The sequence below is a fragment of the Athene cunicularia genome, assembly GCF_003259725.1.
Source record: "Athene cunicularia isolate RWA chromosome Z unlocalized genomic scaffold, athCun1 chrZ_part1, whole genome shotgun sequence".
Taxonomy (NCBI): Eukaryota; Metazoa; Chordata; class Aves; order Strigiformes; family Strigidae; genus Athene; species Athene cunicularia.
In genome coordinates, this window is record NW_020799142.1 from 13,190,183 (window position 1) to 13,203,872 (window position 13,690).

A 13,690-nucleotide genomic window follows, 5' to 3' on the forward strand; every position below is an offset into this window, starting at 1 on the left:
GAAAGGTCTCCCTCATGTGGAAATCTGCCTACCAGCTGTAAAATAAGAACTATTTTGCTTAATAAAGGTTCAACTGCCTAGATTTGTGGATTCAATTTTGGAAAGTATATTTTTTGCAACAGTTTAGTTCATCTGAGCTATAATTACAGTCTGAAAGGAAAAAAAACCTTCGATAAGACAGGATCACAAGAATTTAAACAGAAAACAAAATACTTCCAAATCCAGTCAGAATATAAGGGAAATTAATCTAGGCAAAATTCAGAGGTTTTAGGATAATCTCACATCCATCGGTTTCCTCCACTTTCCTTTATAGCTGTTCTGAATACCGTTCAAGATGTTCTCATATGTGTGTTCTTCATGTATTGCCTTTCCATAGCCCAGCAGAACTGGGGTTTAAAACTGTTCACTGACTATAAGAGTTAAAATTGACTTAATTATATGGTCTGGTAAGACTGCACAGTTAAAGTTTTGGCTGCAAATATTTGTTTCCTCACATGCGTAACTAGTATGGTTTAGAAGTCAGTCCTGTCAAATTTTCCATTTCAGAACGTAGTTAAGCTCCTTTTTCTCTTCAGTTTATATGTTTTAGAAGAAAAACACACAGAAATTAAGTTTCTACTGAACATTCAAAATTGTGGGTTCTTTTTTCCTGAAACACATAGATTTGACCCAGAGTGAATGTTTCCAGTTCTCTTTTGCTAGAAAATAGGAAGTCTTTTATGTTGACCAGGCACGTTTTCTCACTTTGTGGTTGAACAAACAAGTAAAAATACCAACCATGTTCACAGCTATGCTTCAAATGTCTAAAATATATTAGCTAGTAACCAAAGTTACTAAATAAAACCAAATAAAATAACCAAATAAAGTTTATGTACATGTTGTAATACCAAAACAAGGTATGGTATCTAAAGAAAAGTGCATTTGAATCAGCAGTTTTATTTGGGTGATGTAGAGTTGGCTTGTAAGACTAATTTTTCCTGATCTTGCAGAAAAGCTGCAAAATAACTTGATTATTTTCATATTCCCACAGATTAATTCATTAAATCTATGATGCTTTTCCGTAGCACCTCTGCATGCCACACTGGAAAGGAATAGGAAAATCCTGGATCAACTTTTGCCATTCCTGCTATAGACATCATCTTCGCTTCATTCCTTATATGTATCTCAAAATATTTCACAAACCCACTGAAACCATTATAAAAAGTATAACTTTTCAGTGCTGGTGTTGATGTAATTTGGAAAACAAAGACCTGATTTGGGATCATCAACAAAAAAGAAAAATTGGTGGAAGAACTGCCAAGGTCATAAATGTAGGCTGCTTTTCCTTGAAGGGAAGAAAATGGTAGCTCCAGATGTAGGGTTTTTTTCTTTTTTAGTTATACTGTATAAGTTTATAAATGATACAATAATTTAACATGCATGGTGATGAAGTCTAAAAGTATCACATAAGTATCTCTGCTGTAAAGCTGTCTGGGGCAGGTTCTTAGTCTTGAATTTGTCTGGAAGCTAGACTGAACCCAAAGAGTGATGAAATCAAACACACTTCCTCTCCATCAAAGACATTGGTGATCCATTAATACAATAGAAGAATACAGAATGAGTCTGTTTCTTTTATTGCTGGTAGTGTCCTTTTTTCCTCTCCAGTTTTAAAATTTGTTCACAAGACACAGTTTAACTTTATCTATTAAAGAGAAACATGGCATCAATTCTTAATACTGATAAGTATTATTTCATAACAATACAAAAAAATTATTCAAATTCCCCAGCTTCTGCACATCTCATTTTCCTCGATGTGTTGAATTTTGTAGTCCTACACAATTTAAAAAAAAAAAAAATCAATTTTTTATTTATGCAGTTAAAAAAAAAAAAATCAAAAAATGACTCAATTTCCCTAGAGTGATACATAGTCCAAATGTGAAATACACTGACATTTCCAGATTATTCCATACATATATGCCATTACACAGGAACCATAATTTTATTGAACACATAATCCCTTACTCAATAGGAAAGCTCTCTGGCTTGGTTTACGCTCCAAGAAACTTTGTAGCATATCCATCCCATCCAAAGACCCTCCAGGTTTCAAAATGAGATTTCTGTATTTCATCCCAGCCTGGTAAAAGGTAAAGCAGAATGTTAGTATTTCCTATCTTGTGAACTGCTTCTGTTCTGTATTTGTTGTGTATTTAAAAATCTACCCATGATTAAATACATTCCCTCCTTCCAGATTTTTGTAATACCAAATCAGGACACACCACAAGTATAATTTAGGTCTGCCAGAAGAATTAAACAGAGCAGAAATTTAACATATTCTCAAAGAAACAATGTTTCTTGAGGTTTTACTGTTTTGGAAGCTACAATCAAAACTTGTCTTTATTCTAGAAATCTTAACACGCACACACAATCTCCAGTGATAGATTATCCCTGTGACTGGCAGGAAAAGAGAACTATCATCTGTTCTCTCAATTGATTCGTCTTTCTTCAGTCTCTCTTTGGAGAACAGACATGATAGTACAGAGATAGACAGATATATAGATATAGAGGAATGACATGGCACATATACACATATATGCATATAATATACACAAACATATCTAACTCCCCTATTGAAGTATCTCAAAGTAACATAGACTTAGGTTGGGTTTCTGAGACATGACTATTAGTGAGAAAATATTATTTTTCATGCAGATGCCCCAGATGCTTCTGATATTGAAGAAAACAATGTTCTTCCTTTTAGTCACTATATACACACATGTATACTTCCCACACATATCAGAGCTATGAGATTACAGGATCACACTGCTTCCTGATAGCTGTACTACAAAGACAAGCATAGGCCTTTTTACCTAATGGACTTCCATGACTTAACTGCATTACCAACTGCACTGTCTGAATTACAACTGGAAAAAAAAAAAAAAAATCACTGAAGCATTGCTTATACTTCACTATTTGTGTTAGTTTCCTGAACATCACCAGCAAATTAAGATATTGTTCCCTGTAGTTTAAAAGTGTTACTTGAGTAGACTTGAGTCTTTGCCCTTGTCTCTCCCCAATCAGTATATTGCTCAGTTCTAAGGAGACCAGAGGTTATTTCAGATAATGTGCAAGAATTGAGTGTGACAACCAATTAAGTTAGAGTTAAGTGTTTGCTGAAGAATTTTTACAGATACAGTCTCTGGAACTAGTTTCTATAACTGTTGCTCAAAAAAGGAAGAGAGGTTTTATTCTAACAGAAAGAGGTAAGCCAAATTTCTAAAAGCCCTAGTCATAATACTATAACTGTTTTCCTTTCCTGCTATTCTGAAGACTAGTCTAAATCTAGGTAAAATGAAATATGAGTAACTACCAAAATCATACTGGTACCTAGTATTTGTTTATAAAAGATTGTTTGTTCCATCATGTGGAACTCAATTACACTTACATGGAATGCAAGTAAGGAAAACTAATTGAGAAAGAACCCATTTGAGAAGACAGCATTGCTCAGAAGTGGAGGGAAAATCTCCATCAGCATCAGTTACATCAGCATTCCAGCAAAGTCTGTGTGTGCACACATATGCTGAACAGCAACACACACACAAATAATAATATTTTTTCCTCACTTCTTAGCCTGGATAGCAGGTTTCACGTTAAGAAGCACTAGTTGCTTTTAGCTGAACCATAACAAATATTCATCCCTAGCATAATGAATTTATTTTCAAAGCCTTCCATACACAGACAAAGAAAACAAAAATCCCCATAGAAAAATATCAGAATAAAAAACACTTTAATCCCACAGACGATGTAAAGGTCACAGAGCATTTCTGTCAAACTATAGCTTAGGATTTTGACTAAACAATCACTCACAAGAGAGTTTTGAGAGTAAGGAGCAAAGCTAGCAGAGAAGAGGTCTATGATGACACTGCAGGGGTGTACATCTGTCAGAACAGAGAACTGACAGGAAATATGGAAAGGGAGGAATGAAGGCGAAATCCAGGAAAGGAACAGGAAAGTCAAGCACCTTTTACTCTCTCCTTTATTTCTCTCTTGAATATATGTACTGAAGGGAAGAATTAGTGCTGGCTGCTGAACCCAGAAGACAGATAAGAGGATCAGGAAAACTGAAAAGGTCTTTCCCATGACAGAACTGCAGTATCTCAACTCACAAGCCTAATACTACCATCTTTGAAAAATGAAAGTTTGCCAGAATTAGTAGAACTACTAACCACATCACTAACTATCCTTTCTTTCTGCTGAAGGCAGAAGAGGATGGAGAATTACACAAGGGAAAAAAAAGCCCAGTAGTTCTAGAACCTGTCAATGATTTGAACTTCAAAAGCCACTTGGGAAAAAAACTAACAGGAAAAAATTTGCAAGTCATGCTGTGCTGTGAAAGCGAAAACTCAAAATCAATTCAGTTTTCTAAGTAATAACTACATAAAAGTACCACACATTTGAGGTACTATTAATGGAAATAGAGCACCATTATCATACAGCTTTTACAGCAGAAGAATATGCATCTGTTCTTGCAATGGAGGACTATGTTTTTTCAGTCTAAAAGAGGAAGGCATTAGTCATTGTAACACAGTGTCATCATATAATATTAAATATATGACTATGTAAAAATTGTATGAAAATCCAAGTGCTCTTGGAAATTTTAAGATTATTTTCTAAAGTAATTGTGTTACTTATACACCTTTTTTTTTGTTGATCTGAACGTGACAGATACAGAAGTACTTGAGATATTATATCTATGGATCATGATTGCAAAAGTTTGTTCAGAGACAAAGTGGAAAAGTCTTTAGTAAAAAGTATTCATCACCTACCTTTGGATTCATTATTCCTTCTTGCTTAAAGCAGCTATAAAAAATGTCCATGGAAAACACTTCACTCCACAAGTATCCATAGTACTGACCATCATAACCACCTGCCAGATGTCCAAAAGTAGCTGGCAGGTTTGTTCCTTGAAAAGCAGATTAATTCATTTAAACCAAATGCAGTTGTGTCTTTGATGTATATACAGTACTTAAACTTTAAGGACAAATTAATAGGGAATTTTTATCAGCTACTAATAAATTTCTAACATAAGGGGTCTGTGTATGCCTCACTGGTCATATTCTGTGGACTACAAAGAAACCTCAATTTCCCATTTTAGGCTAGTTGCACATCCAACACAGATGTGACAGAACATCTAAAGTGGTATTCACATCATGTCAAACTAAAATACAATCTGCAAAAGGTTAAGTTTTATCTTTACCTTAATCTTCCTTCTGAAGAGATCTTTAAGATCAACCCAAGTTTCAAAGTAATTATTCCAGCTTCATAAAGTAGATTCTTTTATAAACCACAACTCTAGGTTTTTTGTATGCCAAGCATTATTGGGAAAGAAAGACATGTTTAATTAGAGAATTTAGACATACTGTATAAAAACTTCATACTGACATACCTGGGGTGGCAGGAACTCCTAGAATCTTCATACAGTATTTAGCATATTCATCTGCTGGGTCAACAGATGGTTTTGTATGCAGTGCCTGGTCAACTTTGCTCAAAACAATCTGACGGAGTGTTAAAAGGCCTAATTGGGTAAGAACATTTAATTAACTAGCATCATAGTAGCTGGAGTTTCTTTAGCACCTTTCATTCAAAGATCTCAACATGACACCTAAATTATTAGAATTTTAACCATGGAAGAAACTTGGGAATTATGTCATTTCCATCTGAATTGCTTCAGTTACAAAAAGTTGAGAAGCGTATTTTTAATAAAGGAATTGTCATTATAAGATCCATCTTTTCAAATGTTATTTTCCTTACAGATCAAAACCGTAATAAAGCAGATACTTTAAAAGCAAATTTCAGTACTTATAATTGTTTTCAGCTGTCTTCACTTCCAGTATACCATTCATTCAGGGCTTGCACAGATGGTAGTAAGTATAACTACCCTAAGACTCTTCAAAGAACAGCAAGAACTGCTGCTGCAGCTGCTGTAGGCTTTTTTGAAGAAGCTGCAAGATATGAACCTTTACTCAGAAAAATGCTTATGTAGCTAAAGTGCCTGTACAAGCCACAAGGACAAAGACTTCTTGTTCAGGATAGAAAAGCAGTGTGAATTAAACAGCAGTGGCTTAATGACAAATTGTACCATAAATGGATAAAACTAAGATATTGGGGGTGTCCTGATTACAAGGACAGAGTGACAGAGTAACAATGAGATCCTAGGTAATAACATGAGATTACAATCTTGGTTTGGAGATACATGTAAGGTGGTATAAGACGTGGAAGGTGAAGATAATGGGACCTTAGTTTTTGGGATGGCAGTATATCTGCTGGGAACATAGAGAACATGGATTTAGGGTTCTGGATTGAGAAGTTAAGAGTAATTGTTTGAGCAATTCAGGGCTACAACAGTTCTGTCTGGGGTATGCTATGTATGTTCTGTGAATCTCCAAACACGTTCATGTCTGCAAGAGTTATGTGCAAATCAAATGTAGATGATACATGTAGAAAATCTGATATTCATATGCAGTGCCTGTCCTGGGCTATCAGAAAAAAACAAAAAAACCCCAGAAAACTGAGGGCCTTTGCCTCTACCCCTAATTTTAAATGAGCGAAGTTGGTAGGAAAAAACAGTCACATGGAGAGGAATGCAAAGTTACTTTAGCCCTGTGGGTAGCCTGGAAAATCAGAGCTGCCACTGTTCCTCCAAATAGTGGTATATGTCATCATGGCTTTTATTAATGGCAGTACCCACGGAAATAAACCCAGAAACACAGGGCTAAGTGTACACACAGAAGAAACGTAATGGGCTTCTTATGTTTGCCTTTAATGTTTCCCACCGTTTTTTGAAATTATATGTTTTTATACATATACTGTGGGGAGAGAGGGCAGAGATACCTGTATTGGCCAGTCTAGAGGCAGCAAGTTTCTCAAGCAGAGTGTCTCCAACATGGCTTTCATCTTTATAATGTCTTGACATTTGTTGTAGTGGTTCTTTTTCCCACACCCAGTTTTCAAACATTTGTGAAGGTAGCTCTACAAAGTCTGTTTCCACATTAGTTCCACTAAACCTAGCAAAATCAGTCTAAAAGGAAAAGTCATTGTATTAAATAAAATTAGAAACTGGGATTTCTAGCAGAATATAAATTTTCAGATGCCAAAATTTCAATGTTAATCATAGCAAAAGGAATAATTTGAACAGAACAATAATAATTAATTTTAAAGAAAGAAGGGAAAAAATACAAATATAAGAATCTTACCAAGGAACAAAATAGATTACTCAGTAGCTATTTACTGCTTCTCTACTGATGAGAAACAGTATTTCAGTTTTCTTAATATTATTTTTACCTTTTAGGTTATGACAGCAGTACAAATGTTTCTGTGGCATCTTATCACAATGATATATTTTGTAATTTGTTATAAAAAGTTGTTACATTATCCCAAAGTAAAATAATAAACTCCAATTATACACTATAAAATAGTTTCTTGTATTAAAGTCTATTGCACTAATTCAAAGATTTAACTTGACCAACTTATCCTATGAAGCTTTGTCCTAACGATCTTCATTCATAAGGCATATGGTTAATGTACAGCCCATTTTTTTTAGCCAGTAATACATGGCCCGAAATAAACGAATCATAGCAACTTTATCAGTGAAAGGTCTCCAAATCTGATACTCAAATCACTGGCAGAATAACCTTCCTTCTGAAAGCCAAGCACTTGAGAACTTTGTATTTTTCACTTTAGTATCATCAATCACTTCATGTTTAAAAAGCCGCCCCAGATACTAATTTTGGAGAAAAGTTTTGTACAGTTAAAAATCTTCATTAAAATATATTCTGAACCAAAAACATGTTGAAAAAGAAAGAGTCACTTCTGAAAGACAGTTGTTCAAACAACAGAAATTACTTGGTCTCACTCCACACTTGGCCTCTAGCAAGTCTGCCTCCTCTTGCCAACCCAAATTTATTGTTCCTCATTTTATTCCCTTCTCAGCAACATTCTAACAAAACATTTCAAGTTCTAAAAGAAAAAGAGAATTCTCAGTTTCCCAAACATACTCTCCAATAGCTGTAGATATTCTTAAGTTCTATCCTCCATCACAGAGTTGATGTCCACAGGAGGGCAGGCTTTTGAACTTGCAGGGTTACAAAAAAAAAAAAAGCATGTATAATATAGAACATAACACTGAACTGACAGTTACGTTGCATGCATATATCTTCCTCTCATGTCTTCAGAAGAACGGAAAAGGAGAAAAACATTTGTCTTCATTTACTCTTGTGGGCTACGGAAATCCATAGTTGTAACAGGCTGGCAGTTCTTACTGTGCTTGGTTGGATAGCAGCTATGAAGAAAAGCTAGGAAGCATCAACTGGGAAGAAACGGTGATAGAAGTGGCTAGAGCAAAACGCAAGAGGAGTACAAGAGTTTGTTGGCTTCCAGATATCCTAATTTACCCATACATAAGAGCACTATGCTAAGAAAAAATATCAAGACATTTGGTTCAAGGTACTTCGACAGCTCTCATTCCCTAACAGCATAAACAGATCCTCTCCCTGCCCTGATAACTCACTTTCCTGCAGATCCCCAGTACATTGCAAACAGTATTAGTCTCCAAATGCTGACCTTTACAAGTAGCTCACAGATGCCCACCCAGTTCAATCGTTGCATAACCTTTAAAGTCAAGTTTTAACATGCTTAAGCAAATCATCATATGAAATAAGACAGTGCTTTGCATGCACAAATCCCAGAGGGCAGGATGTTCTTATTTGTGATTAACAAGTTATTTGCAGATGTGCAAATAAAAATTTAAATAAAATACAACAGTAGTAAGCATGGTAGCTGTGCACACAGAAATCACCTTAGCAGTGGGAGAGACAACTGGAAAGAAGGCTTCCCTGACCAGCATGCAATTCCACAGCAAGCAAAGTACATACACATTGAAATTGTTGGCTTGCACTGCCCAGAAGGGGCTCTGTAACACCCAGAGACATATTCACTGCTTAACAAAGTGTTTCTTTAAAAGAAATAACAGATTTTACTTCTCCATTTCTGAGCTCAGAAACACCTGTCTTAAAGTGTCAAATAATCATTACATTTTTACCTTCAACATCATCATAAAAATATGCAAGCAAGTCTAGCTACTTGTTCTGGAGTTTGCTTGAACATCATTTGTTTAATCCTGGATTTAATACACAGATGTCTATGACTGTTTCTTTTTTCTGCAATCCTAATCTCCAGGATCAAGGTCAAGAATTAAAATCTCATGTCATATTTCTCTGATTTTATTATTTGGTACTTGTTTATAAAGAGGATGAAAGCAATGCTATACAAAGTCAAGATTTGTAGATAATTATGCAAATTTTTTGGTGAATGAAAACTGAGACTTGTGTCTCTCTGAAACATAACATTTTCATTAGGCCAATAATAAATTTATCATCTGACAGAATCAATTTTACATATAAGTAAAAATGAAACCAGCAATTTTACAGATGTATTGATATCTTTATGCAAAATACACAGACTAGCTTCAGTTCTTTCTGGTCAATGTGAGAAAAGCATAAAATACAATAGCTCAGACAAGACCTCTTTTATGCTTTTGATGGCAAGAGTGATAGCTCTCAAGAATACTAAATGCCAAAATGGTGGAAGTGATCTGGATTCATAAGTCATTTTTATTTCTAGGTACAACAACCTTTTTTTGTTTCTAGTATCTAGCATGCTACTAGAAGTAAGAAAAGGTCCTGACAGCTATAATAGAAGCCACCGCTGACACCTCCTTTACCTTACACATGGATCTATTCACTCACAGGTATCTGCATAGTTCAAATGCAAAAGCATATGTTCCTATGAAAATGTTTTTAATAAGGTGTGTTAATTGCTGTAGTTTTAAATAAAAATAAAAACAAAAAATGACACCAACCTGCCGCTTTGAAAAATAATCAAAAAAGTATACAGGTACTTTACTAAAATTAGAAACCACCAAAATAGACTTATACCTTGCTTTGAGGCAGTGGAGAAAGAACTAAGTTTTACACTGCAATTGAAACATCACTAACCTGTGCACATATCTGATGCATTACGTGACCAAATTCATGGAAGTAAATCTTTACTTCATCGTGTCGCAGCAATGATGGGCGATCCAATGCTGGTTTTGTGAAGTTGGTTACCAGCGCAGCTACAGAGATCATTCTGCTGCCATCAGAGAGAAGACAGCCAGGCTGGAGACCAAAGCATGCTGCATGCCCATACTTTCCATCTCTGTGTAAGGAAATATATCAGACACTATCTTCAAACCACAAGCCTGCTCACCAGAATGGTGAAGCCTATTCAACAACAGGGACAATCCGTCAGTCTCTCTTTAAAGCTCTACATGAAGAAATTGCACCTTCTCATGAATTTTAAGACTCGCTAAGTTCAAGATCCTGTTAAGAGCACAAGGGAAAAAACCTCCAGTACTTAAATCACATCAGTTTAAGATTCACAGCAGCATTTACAAGAATCTGATTTTTACTCAAATACTGAAACCATATATACTCTAGATGTCAATTCTACTCTAAGTTGTTAGTGTAACAGGAAGGACTAGGTTCTGTCCTTTGAAGCAGTATTTTTTATTTCATAACAGGACACAAAAGAATACTGTTTATTTGAAAGAAAAAAATATTTTGAAAGTTTTGCTCAAAACCTACGTAGTTAACTGGGTAGTTAGAAGAGTCTTACTAATACTTCTAGATTCAGCAACTCACACAATATGCAGAAAGGAGGGAGCAGGCAAATAGGTAAAGGAGATAATATGTGCCTAACTTTAAAAGAACAATTCATGTACTATTGTATTGACTAACCTAATTTTCTTAACCCAGAAACTCCTAAATCAATTTATATTACTAAAGGCTATTAGCCAATCTATAAATTGCTGAAGTAATTAAAAAAGGAACAAACAAAACTAGTGAGAAACAATCAAAACCGACTAGCTAAGAGTAATTCCAAATCAGTCTGGTCTCCTAATACCTGACAGAACACAGACGATGCTGTAAATAGCTACAATGAGAGCTGGAGAGCTAACAAAGATCAGCCTGGAAATACATTTCAAGGTGTGCTCAATAGGAATTTATTCTTGGTCCTTATCTATTTGATATTTTCTTAAGCAGTATGAACAACCGGGTACAAAATACACACAAACTATAATGAGGAACTGGGAGAAACTAGGAATGCTTGGCAGATAGGAATATAATTGATCTGAACAGATTGGAGTACCAGTTCAACATCAATGAAAACACAGTTGTACTGGGTCTGGCTGAGCTGGAATTGGTTTTCCCCTATAGCAGCCCTCACGGTGCTGTGTTTTATGCTGGGAGCTGGCAGGGTGTTGATAGCACCCTGGTGTTGTGGCTGCTGCTGAGCAGTGCTCACACAGCACCAAGGCTCTTTCCGACATTTTACCCCCTGCGGTGGTAAAACGGGGGTAAAAGGGGTGGGCAAGATCTTGGGAGGGGACACAACAGAACTGCTGACCCGAACTGACCAGAGGGATATTCCAGACCATGTGACGTCTGCTCAGTATAAAGCTGGGAGAAAGGAGGAAGGGGATGGGGTCACCCTTGGTCCTCTGAGGCAACTACTACGCGTGTTGGAGCCCTGCTTCCTGGGAAGGCCTGACATCGCCTGTCCATGGGAAGTAGAGAATTTATCTGTTCTCTTTTTTTTGCTTCTGTACATGGACTTTTGCTTTGCTTATATTAAAACTGCTTTTGTTTTACCCACAAGGGTTGGTCTATCTTATTTTCTTTCCCCTCTTTGCCCTGTTGAGAAAACAAGGGGAAAGGGGGGGGAAGTGATAGAGTGACTTGGTGGCTATCTGGCATTTAGCCAAAGTCAAACCACCACAACAGTATTACAGTTAGGAAGAAAAGTTAATAGAGGCAAAAAATGACTAGACTGCAATACTATGGAAAAGGAACAAAGTAGTAATGTTTCATGAATTGAATATAAGCAAGAAATACAGTAGTACCACAAAAAAAAAAAAACAGTGTAAACAATCTGAAAACAGCCTGGAGGACAACTGAATGAACACAGTAACAGTCTTGTCAGTGGGACAAATGCTTACTTCCAAAAGCATTTAATTTCAGCCACACCAGCAAACCACCAAGACCAATTCCATTTTAAATACGTAAGTAAAACACTAAGACATAATTACCTGGGGTAAAGGTCCAAATAGAACTGCCCTAACATTTCTCCTGTTGAATTATCCTTTACTGTATACAGAGTAACGCTGTCATGCCAAACATGAGCACTTTCTACTTTCTCAAATACAAGTCCCAGCAGCTTCTGGTAAATAGTCAGTAAGCCTTCTGTAACAGCCTCAGTTGGGAAGTATTCCTTCAGCTTTTCTTGATCTATGGAGTACTTCAGCTCTTCTGTTTTGTTCATATAATAAGGAAGATCCCATGCATTGATTCTTCCATCATAATCGAAGTTTCTCTCTTTACACTCTTTTTTCTTCAAATCTAGAATGTATTCTCTTTCTTCCTCAACCAATGGCTGTAGCTTCTTACTCAAATCATCTGAAACAAAGATTGGAATCAACTTCTGTGTTCCTTACTATAATGTGTATTCCTATAAAATATGCTCATAACTTTAAGCACATACTCCAAGAGTGGGTGCTAAAGTTTTCCATTTGTTGACTAACAGCAAGCAAACTGTCTGCTTTCTTGTCTTAGTGAGTTTGAATTGCAGACATGCTATAAATAATACAGGAGCCCACATAGGCCTAGCAGTACTGTGAAGGGTTTTGGTAAATTAAGACTTTTTCAAAGACATCAGAAATGCAAAGTAATACTAGACACTTTTGCTTTAAGCCTTTGATTTTACCTCATATAATCCCAGTTCTCAATGTGTTTCTGCAGAAACAGCGAAAGACTACAACTACTACTGGTTCCTGGAAGTGCAACACAGAATTCAAACACTTTTTCTTCTAAGGCTTTTCAAAACAGTTTATGACCTACTTCTAGCTAAAGTCCTATAAAAAACCAAGAGACTAAAGAGTTCTTGCCTATACAGTGGCTACCTTCTAGACTCCCAAAGCCATGGGATATTCCTCTCTGTGGTCCCAATTTTTTCCAATATAGCCCTTCTTGGACAAGGAAAGGTCACAGCACTATGAATTCAATATATTGAATACAAAATATTTAAGCTTACCAAAACTCCCATAAAGTACATACTGTACTTACTCTCTTGTAAGTATTTCTGGACTATCAGACACTTTTTCTTTTTCCTTAAGAATTCAGGTTAATGTTCACTATTAGTATCTAGAGTGTAAAATTCAGGAATTACCACTTCTGTTTCTAGGTAGACTGTGAGGCACTTATGTATTTACATGACCGAAATACCATTTGCAACTCCTATTATGCTAAATTCAGAATGTCATATGACAGAACACTTTTCTTCCTAGCCCTAACATAGGCTTATGAACATTGATTTGAAACACGAAAATGTAAGAAAAAGCAGAATAAATCATACTGTCATGCTTGTAGCTAAGCATATATCAAAAAACCCTAAATTAAAGCTCACAATTAATTTGATGAACATTCACTCTCTATGCAAATAACCATGAAGCATGATATTTATGAAAAGTATATGATCTCATACTGTAAAAAGTTCGTCACAAGAATAACTTCTAAATTATGAGGTGTGTCAGCTTCAAAACAAATGAAAAAACATAGTA

General features: G+C 35.8%; 1 protein-coding gene across 1 annotated transcript in view; it reads right to left on the reverse strand.

Moving 5' to 3' along the window:
* Nucleotides 1-880: 880 nt before the first annotated feature.
* Nucleotides 881-13,690, reverse strand: part of NLN (neurolysin) — a 30,710-nt gene continuing 17,900 nt past the window's right edge. The window contains exons 8-13 of the mRNA XM_026865850.1: nt 12,164-12,530; nt 10,029-10,230; nt 6,868-7,054; nt 5,423-5,551; nt 4,803-4,939; nt 881-2,113 (exon numbers count right to left, since the gene is read on the reverse strand). Of these exons, the coding sequence (XP_026721651.1) occupies nt 1,979-2,113; nt 4,803-4,939; nt 5,423-5,551; nt 6,868-7,054; nt 10,029-10,230; nt 12,164-12,530 (1,157 nt within the window). The 3' untranslated portion in view covers nt 881-1,978. The remainder of the gene's footprint in view (nt 2,114-4,802; nt 4,940-5,422; nt 5,552-6,867; nt 7,055-10,028; nt 10,231-12,163; nt 12,531-13,690) is intronic.